The 22,199-nt window shown below is 35.6% G+C and overlaps 1 protein-coding gene across 3 annotated transcripts in view; it reads left to right on the top strand.

The window, feature by feature from the left end:
* Window positions 1-22,199, top strand: part of NAV3 (neuron navigator 3) — an 858,619-nt gene that overhangs the window by 458,159 nt on the left and 378,261 nt on the right. For 2 of the 3 annotated variants that reach the window (XM_082739653.1, XM_082739651.1), the window contains exon 1: window positions 16,788-17,442. The exons of the other annotated variant lie outside the window; for it this stretch is intronic. In XM_082739653.1, the coding sequence (XP_082595779.1) occupies window positions 17,200-17,442 (243 nt within the window). In that variant the 5' untranslated portion in view covers window positions 16,788-17,199. Of the gene's footprint in view, window positions 1-16,787; window positions 17,443-22,199 lie in introns of those variants that run through there. 3 annotated transcript variants of the gene reach the window in all.

Genomic DNA, 22,199 nt, shown 5'->3' with positions numbered 1-22,199 from the left:
CAATGCCCAAGAAGACGCATGGCCTTTCATAAGTTGAAGGAAAACTCTGATTTTGGGAGAACATCCCAACAGCTCTTAGCATTTCCCTTCCTATGATGGATTTCTCAATCCTTTGGGAAGCTGTGGTCTCCAAGTCAGATGTCTTGCTTTCTCTGCCATGGTCTGGCATTGAACTCTACTTCCACCAAACTCTACACCATGCAGATTAAAAGAGAAATAAATAAAGTGACACCAAAGCAATGGAAATCTTTATTTGAAATGTTACACCAAGAAAACAACAACTGGGAGAGGAGGCTGAATTCAAAAGGATGGGCTGGGTTAGAGCCAATGAAAACAACTGATGTGTGGTAAGCAGAGGCAGTTACAGAAGGAGGGGGGAAGAAAAGTGGGTTCTGTGAAATGGACTAAGAAACTGTGGGGAAGCAGTATGTAACCTGAGGATTGGAGTCTTCGCTAGCACAGGCCCCCTTTCCTCCTTTATTAGACAGGAATTGCCCATTAGTACGACTCACCTGTGATTAAAAACCAACAAGAACCAAACAATAAAACACTGGAGGTACAAGCTTTCAACCAACACCATCTCTGTGCTGCCTTGTGATTGGAATGCTGCTGCTGGTTCTGTGAATCAGGGAGGTCGGAAACTTCAAGAGTGCCTTGAGTGCGATCCCCACTTTGGGAAGAGGAAGAGAAATTTTTATTTTCCCAGAGAGCGGAGATGCATGCAGCAAGATGTACTAATTTTGCTCTCATTTAAGGTGGCACTGATAAAGGAAGGGTCCTTGAAAGCTGTCAGGGACGGGAACTGTGAGGCACGTCCCAGCACAAGGTGCTGAGCCCTGCTGTTAGAAGGATTACACATTGCTTGAATTTTAGTTCTGGCTCTATTCACCACCAGTCAGATGTTCTTCATTATTTCGAAGTAAAATTCTAGTCTGAATAAATAAGTAATGCAAAAAGAAAATAAATTGCAGAGAGTAATTTTAGTCATAGCTTACTATTTAGTTCAGTGCAGTCTTGTTATTTACGGCATCACAGTTTCTTCTATTGTCCATATAGAAGCCAATGAACATCTGCCTTGAGCAGGAGAATACGTGAGTGGGCAGTGATGCAATCACTTTAAAAATCCACGTGGCGAAACTTGAATATCTTATTCTAGGAAGACACGGCTATGTGGTGATGCTCCTATTTACTCTGCTAGGATGACGGCATATGTATTTTCAGGAGCATACAATAAATATTTGCCTTTATTTTTAAATGTTTAAAGAGGCTATTGGTCTCTACTATGATTAGCTGGGTTAAATATAATGCATCAGAAAAATCCTGACATGTGCCTTGATGAACAGCTTTCTAAATTGTTGTGTGTATGATCTCTAGTAAGTTGCAGCTTTTAAAATTATGTCATAGTCTCATATAATTATCACTTGATTTTAGAACAGTTTAGTTTTAATATAGAGTGTGGTCATGGCTTCCTGAGATGTCATAATTCATCAGATCTTTTTTTCTCATACCTCTCATCTCCACATCCTTTCTGAACAGTACACTGTAATTTTTAGATTGCCAAGTATGATCTATCACAACTAGTACTTGGGTGTGGTACTTAACAACTTTTAGATATTCCAATAAAATAATAATCTGATGTCTAAGGAAAACTGGATAACTTTTTATTGATAATTTATGGTATTTTGGAACCTCTTAATATTTAAGTGTACACCAGGGTAGGTGAGAAATTGAAATGCATTAAATTATATATTGAGCTAGACTCATATATCAAGTGATTTTAGAATGCAGGGAATAAAAGCAGATGTATTGAGGAAATAGAAGATAGAATTTCAAAGGCCGGTAGAATCTTGAGGGAAGAATAATTAAGAATGGATAGGTGGAGATTTGTGGATAATTACCAAGATATGTTAGGGGGAGATGAATGTGATATTCGTGCGAAAGGGATTAAGAGTAAAAGCTGTTAAATATACCAGAAGCAGAAAGTCTGGAAGCATGGATAGACTTATTATATCATCTAATGTATTCATCTAGATTTTCAGAGTTGTTGACTATCCCCCAATGTGGTCGATATGTAAATAAATGTGTTAGCTCCATCAGAGAAGGTGTATGTTTGTGAAGAGAAGGACTTTGTCAGCCTTTTAAAAGTGAATATACTGGGGCGCCTGGGTGGCTCAGAGGGTTAAGCCTCTGCCTTCGGCTCAGGTCATGATCTCAGGGTCCTGGGATGGAGTCCCACATCGGGCTCTCTCCTCAGCAGGGAGCCTGCTTCCTCCTCTCTCTCTGTCTACCTGCCGCTCTACCTGCTTGTAATCTCTGTCAAATAAATAAATAAAATCTTAAAAAAAAAAAAAGCGAATATACTGGAAAATCACTGTTCTCATTTTCAGAAAAGAGGTGGTACTGAGTCAATATTTTCAGATAGGTTCTGATGATGGAATTTATTTCCTTTTGCTTACTTTCCTATAAATGAATGCCTATCATTCAGGGCACTCCAGAAATCCTGCATCTTTATTTGGGGCAAGTACCAATGACTGGAGGAAGGAAGGTGGAACCACCAGGTTGCCTCTGACAAGCACAGTTCTCTGCTTCACACTCATACCCCAGCTGTGGGCCCCACACTGGCTCAGCTCTCTTTTTTTTTCCTGCACCCAGTGCACATGGCAGGCTTCCACTCTCCCTGACAGGAACATTGTCTTGTTCTACTTTGCTTTATGTTTACTTTATTATTATTTGCCACCCCTCGGCCCCCTTCCCTAAGCCAGGATTGGAGAAAAAAAATAGATTTTTATATTAAAAGGCAAATATGTAACAAGTTATTTGAAATAAATAATGGAGGTGTAGGGTTTTATGTTTCTTTGCTCAATTCTAAGCATCTTTATGATCCCTAAACGATGGACAAAGTGCTTGTTTTTCAGTGAACTTTTCAAGCTTAAAGTTGAGAGAGAGAGAGTGGTCAAGTTCTAAATATGTGTTTCTTGCTGTGAATTCTTGCTAATTAACAAGCTGGATCTGGTGAAGGTGTACCCGTAGAGCTGATGTTTTACCTCCTACCATCAGACTGTGCTCACTCCTTTTATTTTCGTTTTTTTTTTATCCTTTCCTTTCTAATCTGTTATCATGCTCTTTGCATCTTCTGATTGGCTCTTTTTTGACTCTCGTTTACCGTAGACATTTTGGGGGTCCATTTCTTGGAATTTATGTAGGGTCTCAAACGCCTAGGAAGAAATGGCCCCAGTAAAACGTAAATGGGACAGAGAGAGAAGAGGCAGATTTTAAAGCTCATGGAAATGGAGCTCCCTGTTTAGCATTGCCTGAAATTGCTCTACCCTCTTTAAGATTTACTGGTAATTTCACACTTACACTGAGTAGTCTGTGAAGGAATAATAAGCCTTATTCTTTGCCAGAGATGCTTTGTTTAAATCAAATCCTCTGGAGAAAAACTCAAGAGGAAAAGCTGCTGAGTTTACTTAATATTTAAAAAAAAAAAATTTCTTTCTTTCTTTATTTCCTTTTTTTTTTTTTCCCCCTGTAAAGTGTCCTTGACAGCATTACTTGTTGATTAAAATGCTCTGCAAAGTTCTAGTACTCCTGTCAAGACCACACTCTGCTTTTTTACTGCAGAGGCAAATGTTAACCTCTCCTGAGGTTTCTCCAGCAAAGCATTTTCTCTTTTTCACTGCTTCACATTGCCAGATGTGCAATTAAATGGTCATTTCACCTTTATTATAGTTTTCATGGTGTGTTATTTTCATTATTTTTCTTGTTTATGTACACTGTAGCAGTTATGGTCTCCACATGCTTGCTATGTAAGATAGTTCTTAAAACCTAGCTGAGGGATGCAAGCTGGTGGGGAAAACCTCAGCACCCGTCTCCCATTTATCTTCGTTGAACCCTCAGCGGTAGATTCAACTGGGGAAATGGGTTTCTAAGAATCTTCGAGAGATCAGGCAATATTTTTGCATATTTCCTAAGCAGTATGAAGAGTCCTACATCCGTAGAATCTGATTTTATCATTTAGTAGCTCCAGGCTCTTCAGAAAGTACTTTTTAAGTGAGATGCATTAAGCAAGTGAATTAGTAGCTGAGGTGCGGTGAAAGAAATATGTGTGGAGACCAGGCTGTGTGTGTGTGTGTGTGTGTGTGTGTGTGTGTGTGTGTGTGAGAGAGAGAGAGAGAGACAGAGAGACAGAGAGAAAGAGAGCAAGACAACAAGAAAACACAGGGGCAGGAGAAAGTTAAGGATTCCTTTTTGATAAATATAAACAAAAAGCAATTTCAATGAAAATGGGAGTTTAATAATTTAAATAACTCTTAGTAATACATACAATTGAATTTATTTTTCCTAATGTTCTTCTCAGAGAAATCCCAAATATCTTGTTTCATGAGAATCTGGAGTATGTACGGTAGAAAATGCAAATATGCCATTATTCCAGAAAGAATTACAGAAATTAAACTTGGAGCACGCATGTACTTTCAGGCATGGTTCTTAAAACTGTTCTATGAAAATGATATATTTCTAATTAACAATTTTAATGTTTAATAGGAAACAAGGAAATTGGCTTTATGGGAGACGAATCTGTCCTATCCAATTAGAATTATGAAACTTTCCATTTATGTTTCTTCAAAGAGTTTTGTTTTACTTTTTTTGCCCGTTTTTTGTCACAAAGTGTGGGGAGTTGGCTGTGTTGTGCCCAGGATTGAGAGTATGTGAATGTTAACACCATTTGTTTTCAATGGCCTCATGTAAAAATTAACACTTCTGTTAGGAAAGGCAGGAGTAAGACATTTCATTTGCAAGAATCCAGGTTAATATCTGATGGAGTCCATCAGCAAGTGTTTCCGGAAGAGGAGACAAATAATAGACTATTTTTCATCTTTGACATTTTACCTTGTATCCTACCTGAATTTGAGAGAAGAAGCTTTTATTCTATACATTTCAGAAATATATGTGAGGGATTTTAGTTTATTTGTGATAAAGAATATGAAAATCAATGTACCCATTAATAGCCAGATTTAATTAATGAAAAGTCATAACATTTTAAAAGTTAGCAAATGGCTTATTTTCCTAATTCTATATTCCAGGTTCACATGCTATGTGTTTTGTGCCCATTGTTGATAGATTTCAGCCCATCTCATTTCAGCAAATCTAATGGTACTTTATTTCATTTTATTTTGGCTGTGCAAATTTCCTCTATATTCCTAAAATCCATTGCAGGCCTTTCCAGTGACTGAGATGCTATCTGTCAGTGATAGTGGAATTGATTGATTTCAAAAGCTTCTTGTTGCTATTATAGAACTTGGCAAAGAGAAAGCTCATGGCAGCAATAGATGTATCTGGGAACTTTTTATGAGACCAGTGGGAATCTTCTAAATATTTTTAGTGGTTCCTCCTCACCTCACTCCCTTTTGCATTTATGCCTGAACTGAATACTAACATAACTATGGTATATATATGCTACTCATCCTGAATGTACAAGAGTTGACTAATAATGAGAATTTTAATCTGACGTTACTAAGAGTTGAACTTCCTCTTGTATTAGATAAAAATCTTATTTATCACCAGCTAATAAATAGCAGATTATCAGCAAAATTTTCTTCATTCTCACTTCTTTTAAGTTTGTACACTTCTCCGATTCATTAAAAAATTGTACCTATTGAATAAGAAATGTAGACTAAAATTTTGGGTATTAAGCTTAGTTATCTTTTTCTTTTTTTTTTCTATTTTCATCCTTGCCCACCCTTTAAAGCTTAGAAATATTTTGTGGAAGCATTGTAGGGATATAAGAAACAGAATGTTGTAAAAAAGTTTAGCAAGCATATATGAGTGCAAGGTAAAAGATTAAGAACACAAATAGAAATCGTAGTCTTAGTCTAAAATTTCAACTTTGCTAAAAATAAGAAGCTCATTCTATGTATCTTATCTTGATGATGATAAAAAAAAGTTCTTGAATTAAAAATCATCTTTACAGAAATCTGTCATACCTTTTCAACATTACGCTTTTCTATTCAGTCATTTTCACTGTTTAAGCATTTAGAACAGGAAGGAGATATTTTAGGTTGACATATATGTTGTTCATAAAACCAATAACCAAAGAATATGTAAGAAAGAGTTAGACAACAGTCTCTATTGCTATCAGAAATCATCCTTTCATTCTGAAATTTCAATAAAAGGAACCCTTGAGACTTAGCTAATATTGAAGTGAATAAAATGTATATCTGGACATCAACATTTGATTGAGAAAACTAATTGGCACAGAAAACAGATGGCGAAGTAGGATAAAAATAATGTCAGTAAAAGAAAATACATAAAGAAGATTATTCTGGTGAAGGCAGATAAGAAGGAAGAGGAAATCTTCAAATTCATTCACTCAGATTTTCTCTTCTAGGGATGTATTCAAAGCTTGCCTTTCTTGATGGTCTATTTTCTATATATTTCTGAATCTAATGGATGAGATATTCCTGACAGATATTCCTGACAGTTATTGGCCTCATCTTATTTCTGGGCAATTGAAAATAGGGTCATTGTATGTAGCTGAGAACATTGGGCCCTGCCACACTCCAGATGTAAAAGGCACTACAACCTCAAGTGGTGGCCCAGGATCACTAATTTTGCTCAGTGGATTAAACAGATGCTTAGAACACATACAGAATTTTGTGTTGCTGACCAAACAGCTGAATAATATACTCAGAATAGTAGGAGGTTAATCAATAGACCCCATGTTTTTCTTTTCACACATCTAATCCCCCATTCTCTTTTCCATGCTTTCAGGTAGGTTGCATAAAAGTAGATCTTGCTGAATCTCTCAATATCTTCCTCCTGCTCCACTCCTTGGCCCCATGCACACAGCTATTTTGAAATATCCCCAGAGTTCTCAGTAAAATGTTGCATGATTCGATAAAGACCACCTTTGTGAAACTGTTGATTTGAGTGGGTTTTCTGGGTGGTCTTGTAGATTGGATATGAATGTTAGCATATCTAAAATTCCCTTTGCTGGAACTAAGGGAAATATCTTCTGATCACAGGCAGCAATTTATTTAATTCACTTTTTTAGTTGAAATCACAGGTGATTGTATTGCTACCCTGTGTTAAAACATAAAAATAAGTAGCTTAAAAAGAGAACTTTAGAAAATATTTCTTGTCAGTTCTTAAAAGAAATCTGAGGCACCCTCAGTTTTTTTTAAATAAAGGAGAGGATAGTTAACACTTTTACTCCGAAAGAGTAAGGGCAGTGGTTATATTACATGCCCTGGGGTGTTTGGGATATAAGAATATTGCGGTATTCCAAGTGATATTCCTACAGATTCTTCACAACTACCGTGTACAACCTTTGCAAGCAACATTTTTATTTTTACCTTTTAAGCAGTTATATTTTGATGGGTCATCCCTTTTTATTTTAAGCAAGTGTTATTTATATATAATATTCAAAACTAGCTGAAAGTAATAAAAGTGGCAAGGGAACAGTAGTGAAAAAGATACTTTTATAAAATAATGTTTTATATATTGTTATGCCCAAAATTATTTGGCTGCACTTCCCAGGAGCAAACTCTCATGAATTGGATTAAGAGATGCCCTTATTTGCCTTTATAACACAATGTATTTTTGTACATGCATGCCAACAAGAACAGTTCTTTCAAATATAACTATTTTAAAACTTGTCAATGTCCTTTTTGAATGTTTTTTTTAGATTTGTAGGGTCTACTGCCTTGTTGGAGCACTGAAATTTATCTGGCAAGACTATCGAAGAGATTTTGTTTTAATAAAATAGCTGTCCCTTCTCCAGATGTATGTTTTTTTGATTCCGGGGGATGATATTCTAAAAGGGAGAGTCTAACATGCAATGCCATTTCAAAGCTCACTACATTTGCTTTTCATTATACTTCATGGTTAAGCAGCCTTCTGAATTTGATGAATTTTATTTGCTCAATTAACTATATCAGTAGCATATTGTAAGGAAGCCTGTAAAATGGTAAATGTATGCCATAGAGCAGATATAAGCAGCTTCCACCTTTCCTGAGTTGTTCCTCATTTGAATGGGCATCGTTTGCATTTTCAAATGTCCATTAACTGTTTTATTATTGGCTTCTTTATACTCATCACTTGCCTTTATGTTTTAGACAGCTGGTTTACCTTCTTTTCCCATTCTCAGTACCACAATAAAGACATATCTTGGCTTATTGCCCCCTTAAATATACTATACATCTAATACTTCTCTATGTATCAGATTTTTCCCAGATCCCTGAAAAAAAAAAAAAATGATGCCAATAGGGATTCTGGCAAGAGATATTCTAAAATAGACCTCAGTGTTTTAAGTGTTTCAAGACAAGTCTGGAGAATAGTTTTAACTCCATGATCACTATATCTTATATTTTTTATTATTTATATTTCCTCATTAGATTTGGAAGACAATCTAATTCAGTCAATCAAACACTTTGCAAGCCATCAGTACAAAATATTTCTTCCCTAAGGTTTAGTTCTTAGCTAGAAGAAGAAAACTAAAAAAACCAGTGGAAGTTTTTAAGGTCTAATGTGAAAAACTAACCCAATATGTTTTCAGGATGGATTTAAAAACAAAACAAAACAAAAAGAAGAAGAATATAACACTTTACTTAATGCTTCTAGACATTGTAGACTAAGAGGAATCTGATACACTGTCATACCTGAAACAACTAGAAACTGGACAAGAGTGTGTAAAACAGTATTATTCAGCCTCTGGACAAAAGGTAGCACAGCTCTGTGATTTCTGAGAGAAGGATAATAAAAGGAGAATCCTATTGTTGTGTCAGCTGAATTTCTGGAGATAATCTCCAGATCACAGGGTATAGATGGAGAAAAATAAAATTCAGGAGTCATGCTGAGTTATAGAGACTGAAATCAAAGTTCAGGGTAGTATAGAGGTCTGAAATTTTTCAGACAATGTACTATAAAAGAAAAACTGTGGAGAGAGAGAGAAAAAAAATGAATGGGAGAGAGAAAGAATGAGAGAATGAGAATGGACACTGAAAACTTAGATGTTTCCCGCAGTGTTTCACAGAGGAAAAAACTGTGCATGTCTGAGAGGACACAAGCAAAGGCCAAGGAAAGAAGCATCAGAAGCCATATGATAAACAATTCCTACAACTCACACAAGTCTAAGAATACTTGGGATTTCCCCCTGTGAAAGTAGAGAAACCACGTAAGGCGTGAGGCATTTGTTAGAGTTCAAAAAAGTTTATTTCTTTAGGAGTGGTATTAAATTAGTTCTAGACAATAAGCTTCTCTGTGCTTTCTTTAACATAGCTTATAATAAAGTTTCAAAAGTGACTTAATTGTATACTGTTACAAAGTCAAACACACCTTAAAATCCAACACACAACAATGTATAATTCAAAATGTCTAACATGCAGTAAAAAATTACCAGGCATGCAAAAAGTAGTGTAACAATGATTCATATCCCGAAGCAAAAAAGATCCATTAATAGAAACACCCCAAGATGACAGAGATGATGAAATCAGTGGACAAGAATGTTAAACAGCTACTATAAATATGCTCTGAAATTCATGAAGGTAGAAGAAAGCATAAATATGATGAGAAGACAAAGGGCGATTATCAGAGATACTCAATGGAACTTCTAGAGACTAAAATGTATTATGTGAAATAGAATTCACTGGATGAGCTTAACAATGGATTAAATATTGTAGAAGTAGACTGGTGTACTTGAAAATATAGAGGCAGAAGCTAATTGATTGCAAAATGAATAACAGAGTTAAAAAGATTTAAAGAATAAACAGGCAGGCACATGGGTGGCTCCGTTGATCAAGTGGTTCAGGTCATGATCCCGGAGTCCCAGGATGGAGTCCTGCATCTGGCTCCCCACTCAGGGGGGAGTCTGCTTCTCCCTCTGACCCTCTCTCCTTTCATACTTTCTCACTCTCTCAAATAGATAATATCTTAAAAAAAAAAAAAAAAAGAATAAACAGAGTATTAGTAACCTATGGAAGAAAACCAAATGGCCCAACACATGTGTAATGAGAGCCGCAGAAAGAGGGAAGTAGTCAAATACTTTTTAAAATAATTGTCAAAAATTTCTCCAATTTGACAAAGCTATAAAGAAGTTCAATGAACACAAAATAGAAGAAACATAGTAAAAAGGCGTGAAAGGGAAAAAAATTAACAGAAGCTGAATAAAATAGTCACAGTACATAGAGAGGAACAGAGATGAGAATTACAATGGACTTCTTAGAAGCCATGCACGCTGAAAACAGAGACATCTTTAAAATACTGAAAGAAAATACTGAAGGAAAATTTCTAACTTAGTTTAAATATATTGAATTGATCCAAAGAAGGCAGTAAAGGGGAAAAACAATAAAGAACAAATAGAAGGGCGCCTGGGTGGCTCAGTGGGTTAAAGCCTCTGCTTTCGGCTCAGGTCATGATCTCAGGGTCCTGGGATCAAGTCCCGCGTCAGGCTCTCTGCTCAGCAGGGAGCCTGCTTCCTCCTCTCTCTGCCTGCCTCTCTGCCTACTTGTGATCTGTTTCTGTCAAAGAAATAAATAAAATTTAAAAAAAATTAAAAAAAAAAACAAACAAAAAAACAAATAGAAAAATAATGACATATGGTAGACTTAAACCAATCATCTTCATAGTTACATGAATTTGAAATGGCTTAAATACTCCACTTGAGAGGCATAGATTATCAGACACAATCAAAGAACAGGGTAAAATATGCTGTCACTTTACATGTAAAGATACATACATATTCAAAGTAAAAAGATGGAAAAGTTCTACCAAACAATAATCAAAAGAATCATCATCCATTGTGAAAATAGACTTCAGAATAAGAAATATTAACAAATAAAATAAAGACTTTTCATTAAGTATGTTAAAGGAGTCAATTCATCAAGGGGAAATAATAATCTTTAATGTACATAAGGCCAATAATAAAGCTTTAAAACACATAAAGCAAAAACTGACAATATTGTTAAAAGACAATATTAAGATAACAGATGCGTGTAAAGAGCTATGAAGGGTCTGTGATTTTACTCTGTTTACAAGCCAATAAGCTAGCATGTTGCATCTTCATAAAAGATGCTGAAACACACTACCTGTTTGTAGTGCAGAGGACATTGCACTCCTCCCTTAGAGACCAGGGTCAATTTATTACTTACAGTAATAGCAATAGGAGAATATCCCATCTTCTTGTGCAAGTTCCTCAAGCCCCAATTCCTACAGGACAATGTGATAAGGACCAGAGGATGTCTGCACATGCCTTGAATTGGGTTATAGAAGAGAAACTTTGAACCTAAGAAGCACAAATCTTTTATAATTAGTTGTGAGCAACTGACATTTTTAGCTTGTGGGAGGCATTATCTTTTTTTGTAACAGGCAGTAAATAAGACTACTCTTTACTTCAGAGGGAAATGCCCAACATTTTTATCTTTCAAGCCTATTTTTTTCTATCTTCCATGCCTGTTTGCTTGAAAACAAGAAAAATTCTTGAAAACATATTTCAGCATAAAAGTGAAGTCAGTTATGGTGTCTGGTGCCAAGACTAAAAACGTGAGAAATATATGGATCATTTTCTCTTAAGAACCTTATATAAACTGGGAGAAAATGTTTTTAAAGTGTCTATCTAAGCAAACGTGTTTCCAAAATATGTAAAGAGCTATTGAAACTCAATAGTAAGATTTAAAAGAAAAGAGCAAACATTTTAAACAGACATTTCAAAGATGATATATGGATTGCATGCAAATAAACATGAAAATACACTCAATGGAAATAAATTATTAGAAAAAACTTAAATTAAAACTGCACTAATATACCATTACACCTCACTAGAATTGCTAAAATTAAAGTTCTGCAATATGAAGTATTGATGAGCACATGGAGCAACTAAAATTTGTTTAAAATTTTATAAATAAAATTTGTGCTTATTTCTAGTGGTAGGTCAAAATGATATGTTTGAAAGATGGTTAACAGTTTCTTAATACAATTTAATACTTTACTTATCAAATATGCCATCAATTTCTTTCTAGTTATTTATCCATGCAAACATATGATAAATATCACCACAAAACTATTCAAATATTAGTAGACCTTTATTCACAATATCCTCCGACTGGTGAATGCATAAACAAGTTGTGCTATATCCACACAGTAGAACACATCTCAGCCATACAAAAAGAAGAATCCTTGATCCACATAACATGGATAAATCTCAAAAGCATCATGTGAAGTGAAAAAGACCAGACACTAAAATACTGCATAATTTCAATTAAAAGGAATCCTAGAAAAAATAAAACTAATGTTAGAAAATACTTCTTTGGTTGCCTGGGTTGGCAGGGAGAGAACTTTTTAGGATGAAGGAAATTTTCCATCTTACTGTAGTTCTGGTTACATTGAATTATTTCTTTAGAATTGCTGGATTTTACGTGTAATTTTTATTTCACGGAAATGTGACTCTCTTTATTTTAGCAAACCTCCGAATTGAGAGGCCAATCATATTTTATATTTTGTCCATTTATAAGCATGTTCTTAGTGTTGCTTGGTAGTTGGTTATTTTTTCTTTCTCTCTTTCTTATAAATAAATAATAGCAAATTGTCCATTTCATGGTGTTATTATTTATTTTTAAATTCACTGATGTTATAATTCAGCTAGGTTGTAATTTTCTTATTGCCTGAAACTCAGCTTGGCTTTAAAGATTTATTTATTTATTTATTTATTTATTTATTTATTTATTTATTTGACAGACAGAGATCACAAGTAGGCAGAGAGGCAGGCAGAGAGAGAGAGGGAGAAGCAGGCTCCTCATTGAGCAGAGAGCCTGATGCGGGGCTCAATTTCAGGACCCTGGGATCATGACCTGAGCCGAAGGCAGAGGCTTTAACCCACTGAGCCACCTAAGCATCCCTCAGCTTGGCTTTCTTTAGATGGTAGTATATTTCAGGGAAAAAACAAATCATCTATCTTTTTTAAAGTTTTCAATCTTTTACCCTGAGCTCAGTTCTGTTAACCTTTATGGTCAGGGCCAAATTTGTCACTTAATGCTTCTTTAACTTACCTTGATAATTTTTAAGGTTATTATATGTTTTATAACGTTAATAGCCAACATTTACTGAGCACTTACTATGTGGCAGATCGTGTACTAATGACTTCATATATTTAATTCTTTTAATTCTCAGCAACATTGTAAAAGGAATGAAATTATTTTTCCCATTTTATAGATGGTAAAACTGATGTATACTAACTTCCAAATTCATACACTAATATGTGGGGAAATAGAGATTTGACTCTAGGCAGTACAATTTTTTTTTATAAATTTTTTTAAATTTTATTTATTTATTTGACAGAGAGAGATGACAAGCAGGCAGAGAGGCAGGCAGAGAGAGAGGAGGAAGCAGGCTCCTTGCTGAGCAGAGAGCCCGATGTGGGGCTCGATCCCAGGACCCTGAGATCACGACCTGAGCAGAAGGCAGTGGCTTAACCCACTGAGCCACCCAGGTGCCCCTAGGCAGTACAATTTTAATCTGTTTCCTGAACTGTCAATTTACAAATCATCTAAAATATAGACCTTAAATTTTAGTGTATAGGAGAATCAGTTTACTTAAATTCTATTCTCAGATTTTTCCCTTGCCCTTATGATTCTTACGTGGTGGGTTTAGGATGAATCCAGTAATCTCTATGTTTAGCAAGCACTGTAGGAGATGGTTTGTTGAACCTGGTTTGATAAACCCCATTTTCTGGGGTATCTGGGTGGCTCAGTAGGGTAAGCATTGGACACTTGGTTTGGGCTCAGGTCATGATCTCAGGGTTGTGAGGTCAAGCCCTACTGTGCTCAGTGTGGAGCCTGCTTCTTCTTTCCTCCCTCTTCCCCTCTCCTGCTCCTCCCTTTATCACATGCTCACGTCCTCTCTTTCTCTCTCTCTCAAATACATAAATCAACTAATTAATAAAAACCATTTTCTGTGACTTTAAGCTAACTGTTGAACTCTTCCAGGCCTTTGTCATCACCTACTCAAAGGTGGTGTTTTTTAGGAGGGAATGGGATGACAGTTCTTGGCACACCAAAAATTCTCTAGAATAAATTAGTTTTTATTGCTCTTGGTGATAGATGTTATTTCGTAGAATTGGTCAACAGTGGCAATTGTTTTCAAGCCTATATTTCAGTGAAATGATATTATCCAATAAGCAAAAGGTGTTTCAAAGTGAAAAGACATCTTACTGACTGTAAGCACTGTTCTTATTGTTTTTGCTTTTTTCAATTTGATTATATACAGTGTGTTCTGCTCTGGCATATGTTTCTAAAATACCAATTAGCTCACCTGCAATTGGTAAATAGAATCATGTTAGTGTAATGTAGAAGTTGCAAAGCTTTATATGTGATTTATGCCCCCAAGTTGGCAGAATAGTCAGAATTGAATTATAACCTTGAGTGGAAAAAGAAAGCCCCCAGCTTTGATCTAAATAGTCAGTGGGGGCCCTCTTGGTTTTAAGAAAATTAAAAATAAAGCCAAGTACCAATATCAGGGGCTCCATGACCAAAGGAACATATCCCTTGTTTTAATGTGGCTCTTAAATATTTGCAGTTGCATTGCCCCCCACCCTGTGCCCATTTCAGTGGCAAGCCTATTGGCTCAGAGTTTGCCTTCCAGCTGGATTTTTCCTGCCAATTCTTTTTCTCTTTTTTAAGATTTTATTTATTTATTTGATAGACAGAAATCACAAATAGGCAGAGAGGCAGGCAGAGAGAGCGGGGGAAGCAGACTCCCCACTGAGCAAGGAGCCCAATGAGGGGCTCGATCCCAAGACCCTGTGATCATGACCTGAGCTGAAGGCAGAGGCTTTAACCCACTGAGCCACCCAGGTGCTCTTTTTCCTGCCAATTCTAATTAACATATTGCCAGTCATTCCCCCTCAATTGTGGAGCATTGTTGTTTGCTTTGTTTTTTGTTTGTTTGCTTGTATGTTTTTAGGCTCTGGGGTGACCTTCTTGCTTGGGTGGTCCAGATCATCTTCCAAGGTACAAATATTATGTTTACTAGTGATCTGTTCCCAAAGTTGCATGTTTTTGGTGGTCTTCCCAGAAGTTATTTCCCCCCCAAGTTCTATTATTTTGGGTATGCCATTTTGTTTGCTATGTGGGGATTGCAGGATGCATGTGTCTTCTCAAATACTTTAAATCCCATTTTAGGAACATGAGTATATCCTGCTTTGCAATATCTTTCAGTCTCTGTAAGGGATGGTGTATTAATGGCTTGTTAATTACAAAGTAACTTACTTCCTCAGAGTGATCATGTCTTTCTTGCCTCTGGTGTTGTGTTTGTTTCTTACAATACAATTGAGTAAATCCCACTTGAGTTACTTTCTTTTTTACAGTTGGCAAGATTTCTAATTTGTATTTGAGTTTCTTCCATGTTTATATCAAAAGAAGATACAAATTCGACATTAATTATTAGCTTTTATCTGTAAATTACTGCTTCTTACCTAAAACTACAAAATAATTTATAGAGTTGGAAGCAGTAGAAAAATAATTTCTTACTATAAAGAGATTATTTTCTACAATAATAGCTATGATTCTTATAATTGCTATTATTTATTGAATGTCCATTAAATGTCCACTCATTTTTCTAGGAACGTCACTTGTAATATTACTAATTCTTAAAATATTTCATGACTATAACATAGATTTTCTAAATAAAGAAAAAAAAGGAGTACATCTGTGTCTTAGAATCTTCAACAAAAACTCAAGGGATATGAAATAAATTCTTGTTATTAGGTAATACTATTGAAATTTCAACACCATCACATAAATATATTTACTAAATGATGGAGGAATTTATTGGTATACCCACTGTCTAAGTGCAGCTACTTTAAAGACATTATTGCACACATCTCAGATATTTCTTAAAAACTTACCCCTTGCTTTTGTTATGGATTTAGACATGTTTTTACCAGAAATAGAACATAATCAAAATATAATAAAATAATTTTATGGGTAGAAGCAGCATTGTTCATAGTCACTGAGTATATATTTGGATATTTAGTACATTATGATTTCAGTTTGGACCTAAAGAGCTTGAATAACAGTGTTATTTTAAATTATTTCTAAGGTGGTTTCTTAAGTTACTCTAAAGAGTACAGGCTCTTGCACTTTTTAACCGCATGACTTTGGTCAAATTACTTATACGAATCTGAGTCTTATCCTTTTTCTGTAGTGGAGAGAATAAGTGTGCCTATTCTTGCGTGGTCCGACTGGTGAAATGTGAAGTAACTGCTATATAAAACATTCCACATACATGTTAGCTGTGAATATTAATACCATTATTGTTATTAAATTTAGAACAATAATTGCTATGTATCTAGTGTCTTGCCATCCACATTTACTGTATTTTCATAACCTAGGCAGGTATAGTCTGCTGAGTGATTTAACACATTTAGCTAGTTGCACTGTGGCATGAATTTAACCTGATTTCATGGGATAAAAACAGAATGAGCACAGTGGTTCATGGCTGTCAGTAGTGAAAAATAGCTGGAAATCAGACAAACAGCTTCATTGCTGAGATTGTTTCCGGGCTAAAAGTTCTTCCAACAGCTGTTTGTTTTGGCCATTAATCCTGTCTATTCTCTCTCTTTTTTTTTTTAAACTGGGGGAAATACAGTTTTCTTTAAAAAGAGAATGTAGACTGGTTATTTCTGAAGTCAGGAAGAACTCCTGTCCTTCCACTATTGTGGTCTTTTGGCTGCCTTGACAGTTGGACTGAAGACTTTTCCTTTTGTTTCTCTCCTCTTTTTTATTCTCAGCTCTCAGATTCAGACTGCTGTAGTGGGAGGAAAAAATATAACTAGAAGCTCTTTAATCCTAGAGAAGGAGCTTTGTAACAGTTACCTTCAAGAAAAGTTTACTCCCCAAAGGAGTATTTAATATTACATAGGCACTGACTCACTGAACAGAGAGAGAGCGAGGCTAAGAGGGAGAGAGAGAATGATGAAAATATAAGCCATTTGAGCCAGCAAGAAAGAAAGATACTTAACTAAAGATGAAGGGAAGTTTTGCCTCTTCCTGGAAGTTATATTATTAGGGTTTTTTTTTTTTTTTCTTTTTGAATCATGATGACCGCTAGTTTTGTTTAAAGTATTTGTTCTGGAAATACTAAAGTTGGAGTCTACCAGACTGAGGTTAGAAGCATTTTCTTTGGCAGCAAGAAGATACTTTTATAGAAGCCATGCCTGTACTTGGGGTTGCCTCAAAACTGAGACAGCCAGCTGTTGGGTCAAAGCCTGTTCATACTGCTCTTCTGATACCAAATCTTGGCACTACTGGGTCACAGCCCTATTCTTCAGGACCTTTGGAACTTACTGAAACAGAGAGCTCAATGCTTTCTTGTCAACTCACATTAAAATCAACCTGTGAATTTGGAGAGAAGAAACTCCTCCAAGAAAAAGCTAAAGAGACAGAAGACAGTAAGGTTAGTAGCCGAAGGTAACTTGCAGACCTACAGAGCTAAAATGCAGATTTCCTTGTAGGTGGAATGTAAATCATGTTGTGAAATGGGGAGTGGTAGAGGAACACCGGTATAAAAAAGTAAGTAGTTTGTGCAGCTGAAAAGCTAAATATTTAGCTTATGTAAAAGTGTATTGATAATTTATGGTTGTAGCAAAAGTCATTGACAAATTGCTCTGAAAATGCATGTTTGTTATCAGTACTATTTATTGATGAATTGCCTTGTTAGTCTTAGACAGCCCTTTGTTACTAATAGCCATAACAGTCACAAATATGAGAAAAAGGGACCTATTATTCATGTATATTAGAATGTAAAAGAAGGAGATTTATCTGTTAAAATCCATACAGATGCTGTCACATTTTCTAAATGCCATTTGTATTTTAAACATTTTCTGTTTGAATATATGTCTCTTAGACTTCTTAATTCATTGCTCTGTGAACAAAAATGAAATATTATTTTCCTTGATATTGCACATTTGTCTGGATTTTCACTTGTAAATTGAAACCCTACTGTTTTACTTATTACTGACATCTTTTTCAGTCATTTAATTTACGATATTTTCTGAGCAGTGGTTCGTAGCTCTTGGTTTCTAAACCATACTGCAGTTGTTTTCTCCAGATGCACACTTGCATGGCCTTTCAGTTGCTGAACTTCAGGGAGCTCCATTTGTATCCTGATAAACATCACCTTTTAATGCAGCACTAAGTATAACATCAGGCTTTCCAAAGTTGCTGTTCTCACTTCTGGTTAAGGGACTGCTTTGATTTTACTTTCCCACACAAATGCAATTTTAAAATAATTTAAGAAAAAACTTTGTATTGAAATCCCATCTACAAGTTAAAAAGAGAGCCACCCCTTTGGTCTGAAATCTCCATTCGTGCAGCTCCACCTGTTCAAGTCCTCTAAGGAACAGCCAAATGCAAATTTTTCCCTAAAGTCTTTGCTAGCTACCCCTTACTCTCCTTTCCTCTCTTGTGATTCTCTGGTTGTAGTAATAGTTAAAGCACACTTATTTACATTGTATTTTAATTATCTGGATGATTTATTTCTATTCTCCCTGAATTGAAAATATGCAGATGGCAGGGTCTTATTTATACTGTGATATAGCTTCCGCTGCCCCATGCCTTATGCCTCAGAATTAAACAGTAGTTGAATGGATTAATAGATGAATGAATGAATCAATCAATCATCAATCAATCAATCATCAATCAATGAAGAATTATTCTGACAAAGATTTAGTTAAGTTCATTAGACTTTTTGGATCATTTACTCTTAAAACAGAAGGTGTGGAGTGAATGATTTTTAAAGTACTTGTAGCTCTAAAGTTATATTATTCCTTTTGTATTTTAAGAAAACTTTAGACAATCACACAAGAAAAATCAGTTAAAAGATAATTACTTGGGGATGCCTGGGTGGCTCCGTGGGTTAGGTCACTGCCTTTGGCTAAAGTCATGATCTCAGGGTCCTGGGACCAAGCCCCACATTGCACTGGGCTCTTTGCTCAGCAGGGAGCCTGCTTCGCCCCTCTCTCTTTGCCTGCCGTTCTGCCTACTTGTGATCTCTTTCTCTGTCAAATAACTAAATAGAATATTTTAAAAAGTTAATTGTAGGCTTATAGTCCTCAGTCTAATGTAAGTAATTCAGGGTAAACGAAAGGAAGGATAAATTATTAACAAAAGACTAAAAGTATTTAACTTTATGCAAAAAATTAAAAGCAAATGCCACAAAGTTCTGTTTTAATGTTCCATGTACCCACTACAACTTGTTGGGATTAGATCGAAAGAATAGGTAGACCCTTTTTCTCTGCTGACCATGCCTCTGATCTGCAGGTTTAGTCAAACTTCCATTTTGCTAAATGGCCTTGGCCCAAGACTTTTGCATCATAAATACTGTTTGCAAAAGAATTTTGGTTCATCTCTTTGGTTAACAAACATATCAATCACACATCTGATATTCCAATAAGACTCTGTGGTAAGCAATGTTGTAGTTAGGGGATGTTTTTAACATGCCACTTGGCAGATTAAAAAACTTTTTCAAACAAATTTAAAGAATGCCTTGTCAGCATTTCAGAATATTTTTAAATGTCAAAAAAGTATATTTAAAGATTTTTATAAACTCTGAAAAAATAGAACTTAAGAAAATAGCAGACGTGACCAACAAAGTTGCATTAGAGATAATCAGATTTTACTGCAAATAGTAGGAAACTCAACAATAAGATAAACAGCACAGGCGTTTATTTCTTTTTCTTTTTTAAAAACTTAAATTCAGTTAATTAACATATACTGTATAATTAGTTTCAGGTAAAGTTTAGTGATTCCATTCATTGCATATAACACCCAGTGTTCACTACATCAAGTGCCCTCCTTAGTGCCCATCACCTAGTTACCCATCTATCACACACCTCCCCTCCAGCAACCCTCAGTTTTTTCCCTAGTTAAGAGTCTCTTATGGTTTGTCTCCCTCTCTGATTTTGTCTTAATTTCTTTTTCCCCTCCCTTCCCCTATGATCCTCTGTCTTGTTTTTTAAATTCCACATATGAGAAAAATCATATATGATAATTGTCTTTCTCTGATTGACTTATTTCACTTAGCCTATATTCTCATGTAAAGGATATCTGAAAGTAAGCAGTCCATAGCTGGTAGGGTGGCTTCTTGAAATTGTCAGGGAACCTGTCTTTCTTTTGCCCATCAGTTTGTGGCATCTGTCTCTCCGTCTTGAGTGGATAATTGAGTTTTGCTCCTTTAGAAAGACACACTCTGCTTCATTAAAGGTTCTTCCACATCCAGTTGGCCTGTTTACAATTCCAAGGCCTATGTAACCATTCCAGTCTTTAATTGTTGTCGCCTTTTCTTCTATTGTAGTTCCATCTATATTTCTCTAGCTGTTTCTTGTTCTGAATTCTTACTTTCTTTGACTTTTCTAATGTGTCTCTTCATATGGTTGGTTTTTCCATTCTTCCTGGGTATTCATCCAAATAATGAAGAGAATCACTTTGCTTTGGAAACTGAGAATCAAGAGATTAAAGTTAAGAAAGGGGCTTCTATTTTGTCACAGCTCAGCAAATCACATGCAATTAAGCATTCCCCAGCCTCGTTTCAGCTCGGTCCGCCACCTCACTTTTCCTCCTCCTTTTTACTGTCATTTCTCTCTCTTTACTGTTAGTTTCGGGCCCACTCATTTTTTCCCTCTTTGATTACCCATGTAAACTGAAGATTCTTTACATTATTATAGAAAATAATTTTGAGTACCTACTTTGTTCTTTATAGGATATTTCTTTTTTTTCTCATGACATTTCAAAGAGGGCTTTATTATCCACATTTACAGAGAAATAAACTCAGATAGAGTGGAAGACATTCATTAGATGATCAGATGGTTAACCAGTACCAAAATCCAGAATTTGAATCTAGGTTTGCTCCTACAAAGCTTTTGTTTGTTTGTTTTTGTTTATTACATTATACTTTCTCTTCAAGATGTAATTGCAGTATTTTTTTGTAGCTATGTCTTATCCCCCAAATCTCACCAACTCCTGAGTCAGTTCAGAAGTTAAAGAAAAGAATAAACAATTTGTTGTGGAGGTTAAAAGGAAGAGAAGCTTACATCCAGTTAGGGAGGTCTGAAGGAAATTCTTGAAAGAGTAAAGGCCTCCTTGACCATGTTAGTATGGACATTTGTTTCATTTTCTTACTCTACCAGTTGCAAGGAAAATTAAGGTAGAGATTTGTTCTTAATATTACATTCATAGTGTGTTAGCACTGCTGTTTTAAAAACAGAAGATACTTAAACCTTAAGTTGAGTATTTTTTTTTAAAAGTATGAATAGCAATATAGACAAGCAAATATATTGTATGAATAGTATTGCTATTGAGGGCAATATTTTTGTCGATTTTAGGGATGAGAGAAATCCTTTTTGAATGGAGCCTTCAGGAGAGACTTCACCAAGTAGTTGGTATTCAATGGGCAGATAGGACTCAAGTATAGAAAGGACAAAAGTGTTTGTTGAATGAATGATTGGCAGAGAATGCCCAGTGAGTAAACCACTATAATTTGAGGATAATGTTTATGGAAAGGAGCAGGTTTAGGTCAGGTTATGCGTGGAAGCAAACTTCATTAGATAGACATTGGAGAAGGCTCTTAATGTAAGAATGAGACAAAATTACACAATAATGTTATTTAGGAGAAATCAGAGCAGAAAAGGGGTACTAATGTTTATAGAGGCTTGTTATATGCCTGATAGTGGGCCGGACAATTTATGGAATGTCCCATCAGTCCTCACAATAGCCCTATGTTATAGGTACTGTTATTACCCTCATTTCATAGATAAAGAAACTGAGACAGAGAGTGGTTATATTACTTACCAATATTTCAGTGCTAAAGTGTAGTAGAATAGAGATTCAGTCCAAGGCTGTGTGCCTCTAGAAGACATTACTCTTATCTAATAACACTGCAGTGAAGACTTTGCTGTGTCAGTGGGAGAGAACTATTCATTGACTTGATTCCTATATAGACTAGTAAGGTTTGTTTTAAATATTTGATTAGCACTGCTAGTGAATCGCAAATAAATCATGGTGTGCCCAAGTGCCTAGAATTTTCAGAAGACAATTAAGTTGACACATGGTCTCTACTGAATTTTTCAAATAACAGAAATAAATAAAAGAAACCCCATGATAGAATAATAGCAGCAGATGTCAATAAAGTAGATGACTGACTCTGGCCTCCAGCTG

Source organism: Mustela nivalis (assembly GCF_964662115.1).
Source record: "Mustela nivalis genome assembly, chromosome: 7".
NCBI lineage: Eukaryota > Metazoa > Chordata > Mammalia > Carnivora > Mustelidae > Mustela > Mustela nivalis.
This window is presented reverse-complemented; position numbering and strand designations above follow the sequence as displayed.